We start from the raw sequence: 17,169 nt of genomic DNA, 5'->3' as shown, positions 1-17,169 counted from the left end.
GTAAATTCACTCTCGGATCATGTGTTACTTTAATTATAAACAAGCATTGAAATTAATATGTGAAAAAGTCGATGCAGTTGTAATGGATACTTTAATTACTAATTTCAGAACATAAATATGCCTGTAAGAGTTTATAAAAAAAATAAAAAATTATGCCAGTAAGAAATTCTTCAATTTAACAAGAAAAAATATTGGTTTTAACGTTAAACTAAAGATTTTACTGATAACACTTCTATCCTAAACTTTGACTTCTATTTTTCTTTCGTATGCAAATAATTTTGGTATGACTAGTGCACGACTGCTACTATCAGATATTACTGATTTCATCGTGTAGATATTTAAAAAAAAAAAAACTACTTAAAATATATTTGGTTTCTTCTCAAACAGTTTTACTCTGGTAATTCTTTGGTAATATTTTTTTTTTCCTTCAAGATAAATTGTAGTGCAACTTTATGACTTATATTCGTCAACAATATGCTCCTAGGAGAAATTTTCGATTCTTATTTAATGCTGTTAAATGTATTGACTTTCTAAAACATTGATAAGACAACTCAAGAACTACCAATATAAATTAAATACATAAATAATGGGGAATGGAGAGATAATTTTTGTTGAACGAATAAAATATTAGACGTTTCTACAAAATTTATCCTAATTTTAGCATTATTAAAGGCTAATACAACAAATACTAATATATGAAACATTAGTACTAACTTGACTTGATAAGAAGAAAAAAAAAATTAACGAGCGGCGATCAAGGCGTGGAATTGGATACGTGGAATGTGTAAATTAGTCGAAACAAATTGGCTAGGCCTAAAACAAATGTCACTAATAAAAGAAGAAAAGTAAAAGTGGCTAGAGAAAAAAAAATATAAAAAAAGTTGGCACTTTCCTATGCCTTCCCTTCATGAATTGCATTGGGACAATTCACAGCAGTTCTTTTTCTCTCCGTTTAAAATTCAAAACGATTAAAAAAAAAAACACTTAGATAAAAAAAATAAAATATTCGGTGGCAGTTCTTTCAGTCTGTGGATATGGTCCGACCTGGCCTTTCCATCTGTACAAACTTCCAAAAGTCTGGACAGCGAACAATCCAAGTCATCATTTTTTAATGAAAGAAAAAGAGAAGATAAGGGCAGTCCTCGTAATTTCAGTCCAAAAGAAAGAAAGAAAAAAAACAGTCACGATTAATTTTGCAACGCATTTAAAGTTTCAAGTTTCAACTCAAAATTTCAAAAATAATTATAAAAAAACGTCAGCGTATTTATATTTTATACACATATACCAATATACAGGGGAAAAAAAAAAGAAAATTATTTAAAAAAAATAAAAAGGGCAACTAAAAGAAGAAAATAAAAGAAACCGGCACTTTAGTATAGGGCCAAGGACACTTTCAAGCCCTCATTCAATGCTTTACCGAACTCACCACCCTTTTTTTCCCTTCTTCTTCCTCTCTTCAAAATATCCATTACAGACTCTTTCTCTCTCCTCTAACACCATACCATAGCCACACTCTCTCTCTCTCTCTAACGTCGCAGGTATATTTGTATCTATGTTCTATACTATAGCCTCGAGTGTCAAAGTTTCAAACTTGTCTACAAATTCAAACCCCCAGAGGGAAAAAGTTTCGAACTTTGTTGTTGATTTTTGGATAGGGTTGGTTCTTTTTTTTTTTTTTTTTTGGTAGAAAATGGAATGCGTTGAAGGGGCTTTGAAGACGACTTTGAGCGGCGAAGCGGGTTTAAGGCAAAACCCAAAAGGAGAGTTCGAAGATTCCGTCCAAAAAATCGCCACTTGCGACGACGACTTCGTCGACGACTTGCTCAACTTCTCCAACGACGACGCCGAGGACGACGAGAGACTGGCAAACGACGTCGTCGAACTAAACGACAGAGAAAACAAAAGAAACGACGCTCTGGTTCTCGGGTTCGACGATAACAGCAACCCTCCGGCTGAACTCACCGTCCCGGTACGGTTCTCAAGGTCACTTTAAAAAAAATAAAATAAAAAAATTCCGAGTTTTACTCCTTTATTGATTATCTTATCGTTCCAAAACCGTTTTTTTTTTATGCTTTCCTTCTTCCGGTACGGTTACATAGCTTGGTTAACGTTTTTTAAATTTTTATATATCTTTATGTTTAATTTTTTTCAGGCTGATGATGAGTTGGCGAACCTTGAGTGGCTATCTCATTTCGTAGAGGACTCATTCACGACGACGCCGTTTCTGTCCGCCGTAGTTTCCACGGAAGCCATGGCTTCTCTTGAGCCGGGAAAGCCTTCCGGGTCAGAGAAGCCGTGCTTCACAACCCCGGTCCCAGCCAAAGCCCGGAGCAAGAGAACCCGAACCGGCGGTCGAGTGTGGTCTCTGGGCTCGCCGAGCTTCACGGATTCCTCGTCGGCGTCGACCTCCTCTTCGTCATCCTCGTCGCCGACGAGCTCGTGGGCGGTGGCGGTCCAGAGCCAAGAACCGGCGGAGAAGAAGCAGAAAAAGAAGAAGAGACCGGTTTTGGAGGCGACCGGACCGGGTTTGGTCCGGCGGTGCAGCCACTGCGGGGTTCAGAAGACGCCGCAGTGGCGAGCCGGGCCTCTCGGGGCCAAGACGCTCTGCAACGCTTGCGGAGTCCGGTTCAAGTCCGGTCGGCTCTTCCCGGAGTACCGGCCGGCTTGTAGCCCCACTTTCTCCAGCGATCTTCACTCCAACCATCACAGGAAAGTGGTGGAGATGCGGCGGAAAAAGGAGTCCGGTCCGGTCGTGCCAGGGTTGGGTCATCCGGTTCTCTCGAGTTTTTGATTAAGAAAGCTAGTGTCTTTTTTTAGTGTTAAGTCTAGTTTAGAGTGGAGATTAGGAGAGGAAATACGGCATTGAATCCGGTTCGAACCGGGTTTGAATATAGTAGTTTTAGCAGTAGTAGTGGCAGTGGCGTCATTTTTAGTGGTTGTACAATGTACATTCATGTTATGGTGGGGTTTTTTATTAGGCGTGTAACTGATTAGGAAGGCTCATATCATATATAGTCCTTAAAATCCTTATCTACTATTTTTTTTTTGGGAAGAAAGATGAAAAACTTTTTCTAGTTTTGTTGTTTAATTTCATCTCGAAAGATTTTTACCCGATTAGCTACCATTGTTGTTATTTTCATTTCAATGAACATCAGCTTTGGCTTTGGGTCAAGGAATGCTCTCTTGGAATTTTCACCGTCGGTGGGTTTTGAAAGAGTAAAAGATTACTCAAAGCTTAGACCATCCCCACCCGAACGCTAAAAGGTGGGGATAGCGTCCAAAGATGCTCCAACTGAGCGGCATATCTCACGCCATTATGGCGTGGGATATTAAATAGGGTGGTGTCACGCCAAATACGGTGTGACACTATTCCCTACACCAAAATATTTTTTTAGTCCTTATAAAATTTATAATTTATATATTTGTATTGATTTATAAAATTATATCATATTTATCCTTAAATTATTCATTAAATTTATTTTCAAATACAACATTAACATTTGGAGTTTTGGGAAAACTAAAACGACATTAATTTTAAAAGAGAAATAAAATAAAATTACAATGACATCGAAATGTAAAAACAAAAAAACATTAAAAAAAAATGCAACAAAATAAATAAGTGGTATAATTGAAAGATATTAAATAAATATAAGGGTATAGAAATAAATAAGAGAAAGTTGAATATAAAATTAATATTTCAATTTGGTGTAAAAAATAGAGTTCGGTTGGAGATGAGATAGTGTTTGATGTGACATGTACTGTAAAATAGAGTAGAAAATGGTGTTATCGGGTGGAGTTGGTCTTAATACTTTATATTGCTTGTAACTTTTTTTTTTTTTTTTTTGGCTCTTTCTATGCACATTCCAATGCAATGGAATTTCACCCCAATAGGAGGAAAGAGGCAAAGAGCTAAGAGTTTTTTTTTTTTTTTTTTTGTTAATATCGGAAAGAGGTAAGAGTTTTTTTTTTTTTTTTTTTTTTTTTGAATATCGGAAAGAGCTTAGATTTTGGATGCGTCCTTTTTGCTCGTCTTTATCGATGCCCTTGGCTGTAGATTTTTTTATGCTTTGTTTCGTACTTGTGCCATTTGAAATTTTGGTCCCTTTTACCTTATTCCTAAAACCACGAAAGAGGAAAGTGGCAAGAGAGAAAATATTGCAAGCCATCATTAGAAGACAATAAGCAATATCAAAGGGTATTTAGGTTAAGAATATTCTTAGGTTAAATCTTGTTTGGCATTTTGTCTTAAAAGTATGTGTGGCTTCCTAGTAGGTGGAATCTTTTAGTGTCACTTAATTCTTGCAACAATTGTCAGGATGACTTTAAATTTACCAATTCGAAGCATTTATGTGCTGAGTAAATTCTACAATTTAGTGTCTCTTTATTGCATTATGCATTTTCATTTTATTACCATGTATCCATTCTTTTATCTAGCAGTTTGCTTCTGCAGAAAACTTAACCAAGGAATTGCTATATTTCTTCATAGCTAACATAAAAAGAAACACTAATATAAAAGATTCAGGTCATTGTCTCTTAATTTTTCTTAATGATTGATGAATTTGAATTAAGCAGATTAAACTTTTGAGATAAGCTAATTTTGTAATTTTTAATAATAACAAACGCGCAAAACGATATGGGCATATTACGTATATAATATATATGTCACAAATTATCAAATAATAATTGCGTAGACTTGCACATTTTGCTCACATGGTACTTTGAGTCAAACTCAAACTAACAAAAAAAACTCCATGTTTGTTTGTGGCTTTGTGCATTTATGCATTGATGAAATTAAGTCAATTGTATCTTAACACAATGCGTTGGTAACTAACCATCCATTTATTTTATAATCAGCGAGCGAGGATTTACGCGTGTGTGTGTATATATACATACATATATAAATATATATATATATATATATATATATATATATACATACGTGTATATATATATATATATTTTAAGTTTTGTTCTCATTAGAGTTTATCTTCAAAGTTTGAATTTATCATTGTCTAAAACTTAAAGTCAAAAGCAAACAATTTTGTCTATAATTACAAAATGTATTAAAAAAAGTCGAGCCACTTCCCCAAATTAGCTACATAATTATTTCCACTTTAATAATGTACTAAATAAAGTTAGTATTAGCAAACTTTGACAGACTAATCATTAATCTCAGCTTGTATATATTAATATTACTTTTCCATGAGATCATGTGACACTCTTGCGGTTTTAATATAATTTTTCCACAAGATCATGTGACTCTCTTGCGGGTACGCTCACTATGCACGTGATTTGCCATAGAGATTTGATAGATCACATAGATGTATGTACTAAACCAAACCAAATTCAAAGATGCCAAAATGAAATGTAATGAAATAAAAAAAAAAAAAAAACAAATACATGGTAAAAATTTCATGTTTGTCCCACCCAGTAACCATAAATGTTGAGTGGCAATTACGTGATGGAAATCTCACACCAGTTCCAACCACTCTCCAACGTCCATGATAGTGCATTTTAAATAAATATTTTTTATGATTAGCGTTAGGGTTAGGCAAGAATTCGGTAAGATTAAACTTGTTCATTATATTATTATCATTATAATCATTTATTATTATTATTACTATATTCTTATTATTTTTGCAAATTTATTTTCCTTAATTAGATTAATCAAATTAATAATCTAGAAGTCGAAGAAAGGTTACAAGCAAAACTAAGCTTGACGTGAGGCTAAGCAATATACACTTGAACACATTGTAAAATCTACTATGTGAAGCCCTTTATATAATATACGCTAAGTGCATGCATATTTGTCAAGTATGGCAAGACTTTATGACGTCCAGCTTGAACATCAAGAACTTCATAAAATTCAATTTAGATTTAAAAACCCTAATTTATATGTTCCATGCCACGAAAATAAAGCATATGATATATTATGAAATTAATTACGATTGTAATAGTTATTGTTTTTTAATCTATATGACGTATATGGTAGCTTAATTTTTTGTTTTCTGGGTTAGCAGAGCTCATTTATTTAACGAAAACTAGTTGTTACGAGAAATTATATGCGGTTATAGTAAAAAGTTATGGAAACAAAATTTTCGATTTTATTGTTAAAAATGAAAGCAAAAAAAAAAAAAAAAAGAAAAAAAAATTGTTATAGTTTACATTTTTTTAAAACCATTTTGTATTACTTTTACAATCTTATAAAATACATAAGAAGTAATTTTCTCTTAGTTGTTTTTATACAAATTTGCACGCCCACCTTCACTTCTTTTATTTGGAAATACAATAGCCCCACCTCTATTTTTTTTATTTATTTATTTATATATCATCCCTAATTTCATTATTTTATATTTTCACATCAAATTTTCTTTCTAAATTAAGTACATTCTTAACTTTGTGATTCGTAACTTGATCTAGTGATAATGTCACACCTACCTCCCTCGTGAGGTCCTAAGTTCGATCCTCATAAGCTATAAAAAACATATTCTCCTTATATAGATAGGTAGAGTTTTTTTTCCTTCAGTTTAATGTTCCTATATTTTTATTCTTGCATTGCGAATATATATCGTGTAGTTTTGACCGATAGTGTACTCACTTCTAAAAATAAAAAAAGTACATCTTAACTTTTCTTACACATGACATTTGATCATAGTACTTAAAATTTACGAGCACCGAACTTAAAATTAATGAGATATAACCTGATTTTTTTTGCTCACAGAGATATAACCTGATCGACTCAAAGAGTCAACATGGTTAAATGACTGAAATCCGAAGCGGATAACTTAATTTCAAGGCTAAGTTATTAGGCACTATAAACTTTTAATTATATGTTTACAAAAAAGCTTGTCAACATCATCTATTCTATTTTGAAATAGTATTTGCTTACATCTTGAAATCAACTATACATATTGATTAAAAAATAAAAAATGACTCACAAATGTCATCGAATCATTGTAGTTAGATTTCAAATTCTATATCCCCCAAATAAAAATTATATAGTGTCCAAGCATAATTGAAATAATAATTAAACACCATTCCTTAATCGATCAACCTTTTCTTGTATTTGTCTTATACGTAAAAGACACGTATAAAAGATGTAGGTTGTTATAATTGTAACTTGTCTTAAGAAGGCCTGCGAACAAATATCATGGCGTTCCATTGATTGTTTTACCACAAACTTTCTCAAATTACTTCTTTAGCATGAACGCGACAAGGAAAAGTCAACAATTCGGGGCGGCCATTATATCTGTAGTAATTTTCTTATTCACTCCTTTGGATTTAGGGTTTAGAATGATAGGTCTCTCTCTCTCTCACAGTGATTGTTATAGTGCGAAGATAATGGCCACAAAAATATTGACGCACAAAATATCTTCGTAGACAATGGTGTGTGCTGTCATGTGCGGGTGAGGCCTTTCGGCTCCACTTTCTTGGACCTTGTTAGCTAATAAATGACTCGATTCAATAATGCATATATAGCCCAATCAAGTGTATTTTGTTCCTATTTTGGTACAAATGATTTGATATTAAAGCATTTTTCTGTCAAGCAGATGGTAGGCAATTTTGAAAGCAATATGGTTATCGCTATCTAATTTAGGATATATGCTTCCAATAGTAAGAGTAACGAGTTTGGTTCAAATTTGTAAATCATACCATCTCAATTCAAGTTCATGTCCTGCGTATCAAAGTTGAATTTCATGCATCATTCCGAATCAGTGTAATATTGATATGTACTACATATATCTCATGACAAGTTTAAATAAATATTCATATAATGTTAAACCTTTTTATATTAGGAGCTTGACATGTGTATTAAGGGTACTAAACTGATTTTTTTTTGTTCATTTTAGGGCTGCTAATTTTTTTTTAATGTAGAGTAAAAAATTAATTAATGATGATAATAAATTTTAAATGTCAAGTCTTGCAAGTAGAAACCGTAAACATTCGAAACAAGAAGAGCTTGCAAAAAATACATCTAATTAGTAATACAAAAAATCATTTACCATAGTGATCAAATTTACGTCTAGAATTTTTGTAGCATTTTAACGGAAAGAAATATATGCGGTAGGGTTTTGGAGTGACTCTTAGAAAAGCGAGGGAAACAAAATCTTGGTAGCTATAAGGAGGGTGGCCTAGATTTATGCTAGGGTTAGAGTGACATTTGAATTTTTTTTTTTTGTATATTTCCTAAATTTTAGTTTAAATGACATAAGATCACGATCTTGAACAATACGGATTTGGCTCGAGTTACAATAAAGCCTTACTTCTTATCAATAAGCTTTTGTATAGTATCCAGTGGAACTCCTTAGACGAGCACGAAGTCAAATGGGGTCACTAGATGCATTAAAAGGTTCTCCCATGACTGAGTTATTATGGGTATTATTGAGTCTTTCGGGTAAGAAACTATTTCTTTCCTTACTCTCATTGACATGACTGTGCTATATATTGACTTCATTTTTGTGATTAGCCTCGAAATATGTGATCCAAAAATGGATCAGCAAAAAAGAGTTAACTTATGACTCTTATGAGGTAGGACGCTGCAATTAATAGTATTGATGAAGTTCAAGATAGCGCAGCGATGGTATTCACAAATTCAAAATATGTTCAACGTTGATGAAGTTCATTGACATGATCAAAAGATTATTCTTAGTAATATATAATTGGAGTTGTTAATTTCTGAATTATTCGAAGATGAGTTTTATTAATGTAAATCAAACAAGACGTTACAATAAATGAATTTTTAACTTCCAAATTGATGTTGTGTTGTATGAGGCGTTATCCATCATTATGGCACAATGCGAATTTTTCAAATATTACTCATTTCCTTGATTTGCCAAATATTTTATTCTTTATTTACCATTTCACGAGGTATATAAACAATTAGACATTTGTCATAAACAAATGCAAAACCAGGTTTCCAGCCTTTGTATTCAGTATTATCTTAAATTATATAATAGAAAAGTGAGTTTGTTTGTGGTATATTTGGGTAATTCAACTGAAGATATTAGGTGAAATTCCGCATGTTTCATTTTTATTCTCATGCTAAGAATATCGCTTACAAAAAACATTCATAAATACCAGTGTTTTACATTGAGACTCAGACTATATAATAGCTCTTATTATAAAATGAGACTGTAAAAAAAAAAAAAGGATTTAAATAAAAAGTTTAAAAAAAGTAAAAAAACTATAAACATTAAGAAAAATAACTGTTTGAAAATTGTAGACAATTGATTTATTATGGGATTATCTATAGATTTTTAGTCACCTTTTCTTTTTAATAAATTTTGACAAGGCCGCCATACACCAGCTGATATCTTAAAAATATTAATCCAAATATTAACCGGCTAAATATTTTGGTTAGCCCATATAGATTCACGCATGAGAGTATGAGCCCATGACCCACCCAGTCATTTATGAACAAATGGGTTGCCTCGAAGTTGTCCACGCAACATGCCCAAAATTGTTATGTTTTCGTTTATAAGTGGTGCTGTAATTCCGTTTATTAAACGTTCAACAAACATGGTGGCATATATTAACCTCCCGAGGTTGTTTGTTCAGCTATACGTTCAGGCTGATTGCCATTAATTATAATAAGCTTGTTCTCTTCCAAAAAAAAAAAAAATCCATACGAATTACATCAAAGTTCAAAACATACATACTATTACAACAGCTATATATATATAGCACGTTGAGGTGAGAAAGATTAAAAAAAAAAAAAAAAAAAAAGTAACAACAAACAAATATCAAATCAAGTCACCACAAAGGAATCATCAGCAAAAAAAAAAAAAAACACCACAAAGGAACAAAAAAAAAAAAAAAAAAAAAGAAGAGAGAGAGAGCAGAAATTTTAGGAACATTGTTTTGGTCAATTAACCATGTGTTTAGTTTGAACATTATGAATTTAATCATAGGCTCCAATTGGGCTTAGCTGCACCCCCAAGCCCAACAATGCCAACCATTTCCACCGCCACCGCCGCCGCCACCTCCCCACCCCCAACCGCCACCACCACCACCACCACCACCGCCTCCACCACCACCGCCTCCGCCACTGCCACCGCCACTGCCACTGCCACCACCGCCACCGCCGCCTTTTCCACTACCTCCGCCTCCTCCGCCACCATTTCCATTACCTCCGCCACCGCCTCCGCCTCCGCCACCGCCACCGCCTCCGCCGCCGCCGCTTCCACCGCCTTTTCCATTACCTCCGCCACCACCACCACCATTTCCTTTACCACGCCTCTTCTTATGGCCTTTACCCCTCCCTTTTCCTCCGCCCTTCCCGCCACCGCTGCCGCTGCCACTACCGGAGCCTTTCCCTCCGCCGCCACGACCCCCCTCATGATCCAAATTCGTGTTTAACAAAACAGAATCCCTTTTAGTAACATCCAAAGAAGTCACATTTTTATTATGGTTATGGGGTGACAAATTTGTATTAGTATTAGTTATAGTGGTGGTGTTGAAGTCATGAGAAAAATCTCTAAGCCCATCAACCAAAGATGGGCTTATTAGGACAAAGAGAAGCAGAAGACCACTGCCCCAAAACACAACCCCAAACCTCATTTTTGAGCTTTGAGAAAGTACTTGCAAGGTTTAGGCCGAACCCTTATGCTCTACTCTTTTATACTCTCCGGAAAGTCACTTCGCCAATGACTATCATTATTAGGGGACAACAACGACCGAACCAAATCTGTATGTAACTTCTCTTAAGCTGCAAAAGGACATTTTATTATAAAATAAAATAAAATGAAAGTAAGTTATGGCTTGTGGCTTAATTTGTCCCCACACTATTGTTTGCGGACATTCAGAGAAAGAACAATAGTGCGCACCAAATAACAACCAGCACATGCACAGTAATGAGAATATCCACATTGGTGACATTGTTGGACTATCATCACCGAACCATAGATGATGTATTTACACGTAATCAAAGCTTGAAGAGAAAGCCAGAGATAAACAACAAATTAATGGTTATCAAGGATACGCATATCATTTTGGTGTGACAACACTCGATTTTGTTTTTCAGATAATATTCTTGTGACGCATAATTGTTTCGAGAGCCGTGACATTGGTGACTCTAAATCGCAAAAGTTTCAAATTTTGCGATTTGTACGATATTTGTAATATATATTTGGCATGTACGCGATATTTATTATATTTTAAAAATATTAATGGTATTTGGAGAAATACCGCAATGCGGGAGATAACACGTGGATGCTCTTTCAAACATGATTTTAAAGATATAATCAATGTTCGGTAAGTTTTGTAATCTAGCAATTTATAGAAATAAACGGTTAAAAATATCGGAAATACATTTATGTAACCAAAATCATAGAAACCAATTACTAGACAACGTTTCAGTCAGCCAAAACTTATCGCGTGTAAAATAGACGAAAATCAACAGAAAAAAACTTGATATCACAACTAATTGGATATATATATATATATATTATGGAATAAAAGGGATCAACTTAACATGTATTAAAGCTGCATTATGTAGATGCGATCAAAACGTTGGCTACATGTTTATGTTCAACCGAGTTTAATAAATGTTAATGTAGTAATTTTAAATGACTAATAAAGTCATGTCATCATTTGTCCCTACATTTGAAATTTAAATGAAACGTTGTCTAGATTGCAATACCAACGTTTCAAGTGGTTTAACCCGCGTAATTTTTCTTTAAACTTTGATCATTAAGTGGAAACCATAATTGTTTTGATACCGGCAAGTACATGCGATGTTTCATACATATAAACTCGGGCTTACATATTAAACATAATTTCTGTAAAAGAGTGGATTACAATATATTTTTTAAATTTTGCCCAAAGAAATATTTAGTCTAAAAATATTTATCGGACAGAATTCTGTTCAGGATCGGAATATTAACTATGTAAACTGAGTTTATACGTTTGAGTTATACTCACTCGGGGTCATTCAAATATTGCTCTAATCTCTCCATACAAATTCTTCCATAAATACTTTAATTGTTTACTTGTTCATACTTCGCTTGATATGGAAGGAATGTGAATTCGAGGTTCGTCGTATAGAAGCACGAAACCAACTTGTCGTGATTGGAGGCTAAATTTGATTTTACAGAAATGTGTTTTTCTTAGAAGCCTAAATATTTATCAGAATTTTTTTTTGAAGCAGAAACCATATTTTTTTTGGGAAAACAAGGCATATATATTTATCTTCATTTTCTTCTTTTAAAAAATTAATAAATATTACTTCATTATCATACATCACTCTGAAAAAACACAATCTTACGAGACACTTGAGATGACGATAACAACATTATTCTTATACATAATAACCTAATTGATGCATTCCATCTCAAGAGAATTTAAAACACATAACCCTTACGGAGTCCAGTAATCAGCGAGATGTCATCCCTCGAAGATGGATTCGGCCCCTCCACGACATGGTGAAGATCAATACCGATACTTCTTTTAGAGATGTTCGGAGAGCCGCTGTGGGGATTATTTCAAAAAATGGAGAAGGTGTTGCTATGTGGCTTTGGAAGAGTCCAATTCAGGCGGACTCGGCGGAGGAAGCTGATATGAAAAGTATTCACATCGCTATGTTGTTGGCTAAGTTCCGAGGTTTGAAAAAACATAGTGGAAAGCCTAGGTAATTAACACTAGAAATTTCCCAATTTGGTTTTTGTTTCCTCTGTACGAGAGTATTCTAGATGTTTGTAAGTCGTTTGACGTTGTGAAATTCTTGTGGACTAGCAGAGACTCTAACCGAGTTGTCCACTCTTTGTGTCAATGGGCGGTAAGATCGAAAGTCTCGGGTTTTTGTAATTTAAAGAATGCTCTGCCCCTTGTGCGAAGTGCTTTTGATGCAAATTTCACTAGTTCTATGAATGTCTCGGCTCCTCCTCGCTCTACCGCTCTTCCTGTCCGGGAATGACGGAGAATCTCCTTGAGGAAGCTTTTCGTTCAATTGTAAATTTTGTACTATATTTTTCTCTGTTTGTTGGTATATCTGTATGAAACAATATTGTCGGTTATGTGTAAAGAATTCAGCAAAGAACAGTTGGTCACATGGGCACCAAAATCCAATGAAGATTTATTAATGGGATAACTTAAATTTGTAATTGCTTCACAGCTACTCTCGTGTACGTTAGGTGGGCTGAAGCAACTCTAACTATTCGACTTTTTGCTGCTTATCATAGTACGACTTAAGTCAAGTAATTAAAGAGCTTGATCCAACTTAGTCAACACATCAAAATGATAATGTGCCTTTTAGAGCCTAATGAAATTTTGATTTGAAAAAAATGAAATATCTATGTGAAACAAGTTGATTATTTTATATTCTTAACTAAATAGAAGATTTTCAAAAAAAAAAAAAAAAGTTTTTTTTTTTTTTTTTTACAAAATAGTCAAAACTTGAGATTGTCCATAAATTTTTCGAGAATATCTAAGGATGTTTTGAAACTCTGATATACAACGTATCTTACCTCAATATATAATTTATTAAAATCGGCATAAAAGTTACTAACACTTGATGTTTACATATTTTTTTTAAGTAAATTAATAAACCCATTTTAGTAAATTAAATGAACCAATTTCATTAAAATTAGTCCTGGCACTTATTTTTTTTGTGGTACATATTTGTAGTTGTCAATTTTCTAGAGCAAATTGGATTTATAAGTATAGTAGATTGAATAGATAACATTTTAGCACTAAATTTATTTAGCCAATTAAAATAAACTACATATGCCCACTTATTTTTATTTAAATCATCAATTTAAATGGATAATCTACATATTCTTTATTGATATATTGGAACAGTTCAGATAATATACATAATTATATTACCACACAAATGGTATAATAAGCATCTCCAAATCGCCAATCACGTATGGCACCTCACATGGATCCATTACATGTGCAACTTGAACTTGGTGTATGGGATATAATTAAAGTGCTATTTTGTATGGAGTGGGAAAAATGTGTCATCATGTATCTTTTTCTTCAAGAAAATACTAGAACCATAAAAGAAAGAGAAAATTTGCAAGATCAACGACATGTGCAAAAGGATAAAAATGCCTAGATGGAAGGAAAAAACCAAATCTCCTAAGCTTGCTGTACCTACTTTCCCACGCTCAGAAATACCCATAAGCGTGTTAATCAAGAGTGCATTCACATCATCTTTACAGTATAATATCCCTTTTAACTGAAACAGACAACCCGCACTTATAAAATGTAATTTTGACCATTTTATGAATGTGCAAATAGCTATCATGGCAAAATTGGTGTTTCTTTCGTTTTCGAATGTGGTTTTAGTATAATGTTTGACATATATATATATATATATATATATATATAATATTTATATGTGAACTTAATTATAGCATGAACGGTTAAAAATATCATTAAGTATGAGTTTTTTTCTAATATTTAATGATTTGCATTGATAAATTTGTTATTAAATCTTCAAAAGAAACTCAAATTACTTTTGAAACCGTAATATATTTGCTACACGTTTCTTGGATTTCTATAAACCGTAATATCTCTCTCTCTCTCTCTCTCTCTCTGGGGGCTTCAGCGTCTATACGATCTCCGCTGCGAATTTCACAGCCCGCTTCACGTCGTCGAGCTTTGCTCCGTCGGAGAACACGAATTCGAAGGAGTCGGAGGGGAAGGGGACGCGGTGAGCCTTGCCGGAGATTACCAGAGGTTTTCAAATCAGTTCTAAAATTGCATTGAGAATTGTAGAATCTAGGATTCAGATTTGTGCTATTGCATTGATGACCGTTAGTTTGAATCTGGAATTTTAGTTGACGAGTTTTGGGAATTTGATTTGGCTATGCTCTTGAATGGATTATACGATCTGGTATTTGGTTTGAAATATGAGAATCGAGGTTGCTTGGTTGTTCTAAGGTTTTGGATGTGCTCGAGCCGGAATATGAAGTTTTATAGAATTGATTGTTGTGTTAGAGATGTGAGTTTTGTGGTTTTCGAAACATAGTGAAATGAAAAAGAACCAATGAGGAAAGATTGGAGAAAGAGAACATATAAGCTTTTGACCCGAGGTGGAAGCACGAAGTGGCCAGAGCGATCTCGGCGGCAACGTTTGGATCGGTGCAGATGTTAAGTACAGATGCTTCATCGGAGGGCTCGCCCGGTCCTTGAGAACGATTCTTTCTAGAGAGTTTTCGTTGCGTTCGAATAATGTAAATGTTGTTCATATACAATAAAAAAAAAAAAAAATATTTTGTAAATAGTTAACATATTCAAATATGGTACATTAGATAAATAGTCACATTTACAGCTTGACATTGTTAAATAGCCAATGTTTCATAAACCTTAGGTGAATACTCACTTCCATTTATTAGACGTAAATCTTAGGTAAATAGTTACTTCCATTTATTAGATCACAATATCTTTATGGTTATTTACCTAAGATTTACGAAACATTGGCTATTAGCAATTTCAAACGTTTTAGTTGGATATTTACCTAATAATTTTTTCTTCAAATATTAACTGCAAAATGTTCGTTAAGTACAAGTTAATAATTGTAAATAGTTTTTAATATCTAATAATAATAAATAAAAAAATGTAAATAGACATTAATATGCAATAATAAAATCGTCAAATTGTCTGTTCCAAATCGTTTTAAAAAATTACTTGAAAAATCAAATAACCGTAAATAAACATAATAATTGAATAATCAACTGATTCATTGAATTATGAAAAAAAAGTAAACAAACAATGTAAAAAAAATGATAAAGTGTGTGATGGATTTTGTTTCCTTCTTTATCACAATTATTAATCAATACTCAGGTTAAAGTTTATTTAATTTTTAATTTGGGAATTTTTTTAGTGGGAATTTTAATAGGGTATTTCAATCAAATTACATGTGCAAATATTTTGGTCATTGTTATTTACCAAAAACTTACTAAAAGTTGGCTAGATTATAATTTTGGTTTATTTTAGTCTAACTAATATCAGCGTCATAAATCCCTTTTTCATAATTAGTTTTAGGATGGTTCATAGCATAATCTAAATGGTAATTTTACACCACATTTAAAATAGAGGTCGTGAGTTCAATCTCTCCTCTTTTTTTTTTTTTACTCGTTCAGCAACACGCTTAGCGAGATTCAAACCAAAGCCGCATGACACGATCATGGTAGTGGGTCACGAGAAAGAGGCCAACTCAGTGGATAAAACATAACGGCCCAATAAAGGCCCAAACGTGTTGCAAAGAAGCCCAGCTGGATTAATATCAAAGAAACCAGCGACGGCAATAGGGGTACCTTCAACCTCATTATTTATTAATTTAATTTATTATTATTAAAATACAATAATAATACATATTGAAATTATATTTGCAAAAAAAAAGAAAAAAGTAAACTATAAAAAACTAAAAATCATGTAGGACAACCGTAAAATTGGATCAAAATATTTAAATTTAGACGTTATTTTGGTTTATGCCCACTTTTTGCCGTACTGAAAGTATTCAATACCTCTGTGATCTTCTAAAGTGTGGACACATAAACATCTAAAATCCCATATTATGAATGAGTCGGTGGCTCGGAGATAAAATCCTGCAACAAACTCTGAAAATATCCTAATAAAAATATGCATTCGAAACTTATACATCAAGGACTTTATGTCGCTTGAATTTTCATACTAAAAGGTAAAATACTTTTATTTTCTATTTTATGTGTCTTCTGTTTTATTTACTTATTGTTTCCTGTTCAAGCCTTCCCAAAAATCATTTGTTACGTGTGATAACCCTAATTATATAATATTTGAAGGCTTAAAATTAGTGTGTGTGCAGTGCCGGAGCGCATGGAGATCAGGAGCTAATGCTTCTATGAACTTTTCAAAATTACAAATTTTATATTAATTTTTTTTATATTTTTAATATAAATTTATATGATTTTTTTTTTCAAAATTTGTCCCCGACTTCAATTTCTGACTCGGTTGTGTTACATTAGTGGATGGTATAGATAATGTTACGATTAATATTCACAGAAAGGACGGCGTGAGATATGTCAAATACGATATAAATTGTTATCCAAGCTGTGATGACTTGTGATCACCTACATTATTAATTGTCATATAATTTTTCCGTGATGTTCTCAAGTCAAACTAATCATACAGTTTTTTAAGACCTCAATATCACTTTGGTAGGTAGAGTTTTAGAAGAAACGA

General features: G+C 33.2%; 2 protein-coding genes across 2 annotated transcripts; one reads left to right on the top strand and one right to left on the bottom strand.

Annotated features, from left to right (window-relative positions):
* The first annotated feature begins 1,372 nt into the window (after positions 1 to 1,372).
* Positions 1,373 to 3,172, top strand: LOC149399660 (GATA transcription factor 5-like). Its single transcript, XM_089613466.1, has 3 exons — positions 1,373 to 1,538; positions 1,688 to 1,969; positions 2,153 to 3,172. The coding sequence occupies exons 2-3, from the start codon at positions 1,691 to 1,693 to the stop codon at positions 2,789 to 2,791; spliced, it is 918 nt and encodes a 305-aa protein (XP_089469592.1). The 5' UTR covers positions 1,373 to 1,538; positions 1,688 to 1,690; the 3' UTR covers positions 2,792 to 3,172.
* Positions 3,173 to 9,617: 6,445 nt separating this feature from the next.
* On the bottom strand, positions 9,618 to 10,625 carry LOC149399659 (uncharacterized). Its single transcript, XM_089613542.1, has one exon. The coding sequence runs from the start codon at positions 10,558 to 10,560 to the stop codon at positions 9,925 to 9,927; it is 636 nt and encodes a 211-aa protein (XP_089469668.1). The 5' UTR covers positions 10,561 to 10,625; the 3' UTR covers positions 9,618 to 9,924.
* Between the last annotated feature and the right edge of the window lie 6,544 nt (positions 10,626 to 17,169).

This window comes from Urtica dioica, chromosome 4 (assembly GCF_054948205.1).
Source record: "Urtica dioica subsp. dioica isolate 48M chromosome 4, U.dioica_male_clone48M_v1_H2, whole genome shotgun sequence".
Classification (NCBI taxonomy): domain Eukaryota; kingdom Viridiplantae; phylum Streptophyta; class Magnoliopsida; order Rosales; family Urticaceae; genus Urtica; species Urtica dioica.
The sequence above is the reverse complement of the archived record's forward strand: the minus strand, read 5'-3'. Positions and strand labels throughout refer to the sequence as shown.

Bases quoted from the DNA above. Each gene is read 5' to 3' on its own strand.
- LOC149399659 (XM_089613542.1), bottom strand. From the start codon at position 10,560: ATGAGGTTTGGGGTTGTGTTTTGGGGCAGTGGTCTTCTGCTTCTCTTT.
- LOC149399660 (XM_089613466.1), top strand. From the start codon at position 1,691: ATGGAATGCGTTGAAGGGGCTTTGAAGACGACTTTGAGCGGCGAAGCG. The intron at 1,970-2,152 runs GTACGGTTCTCA...AATTTTTTTCAG, and splicing joins CGGCTGAACTCACCGTCCCG to GCTGATGATGAGTTGGCGAA.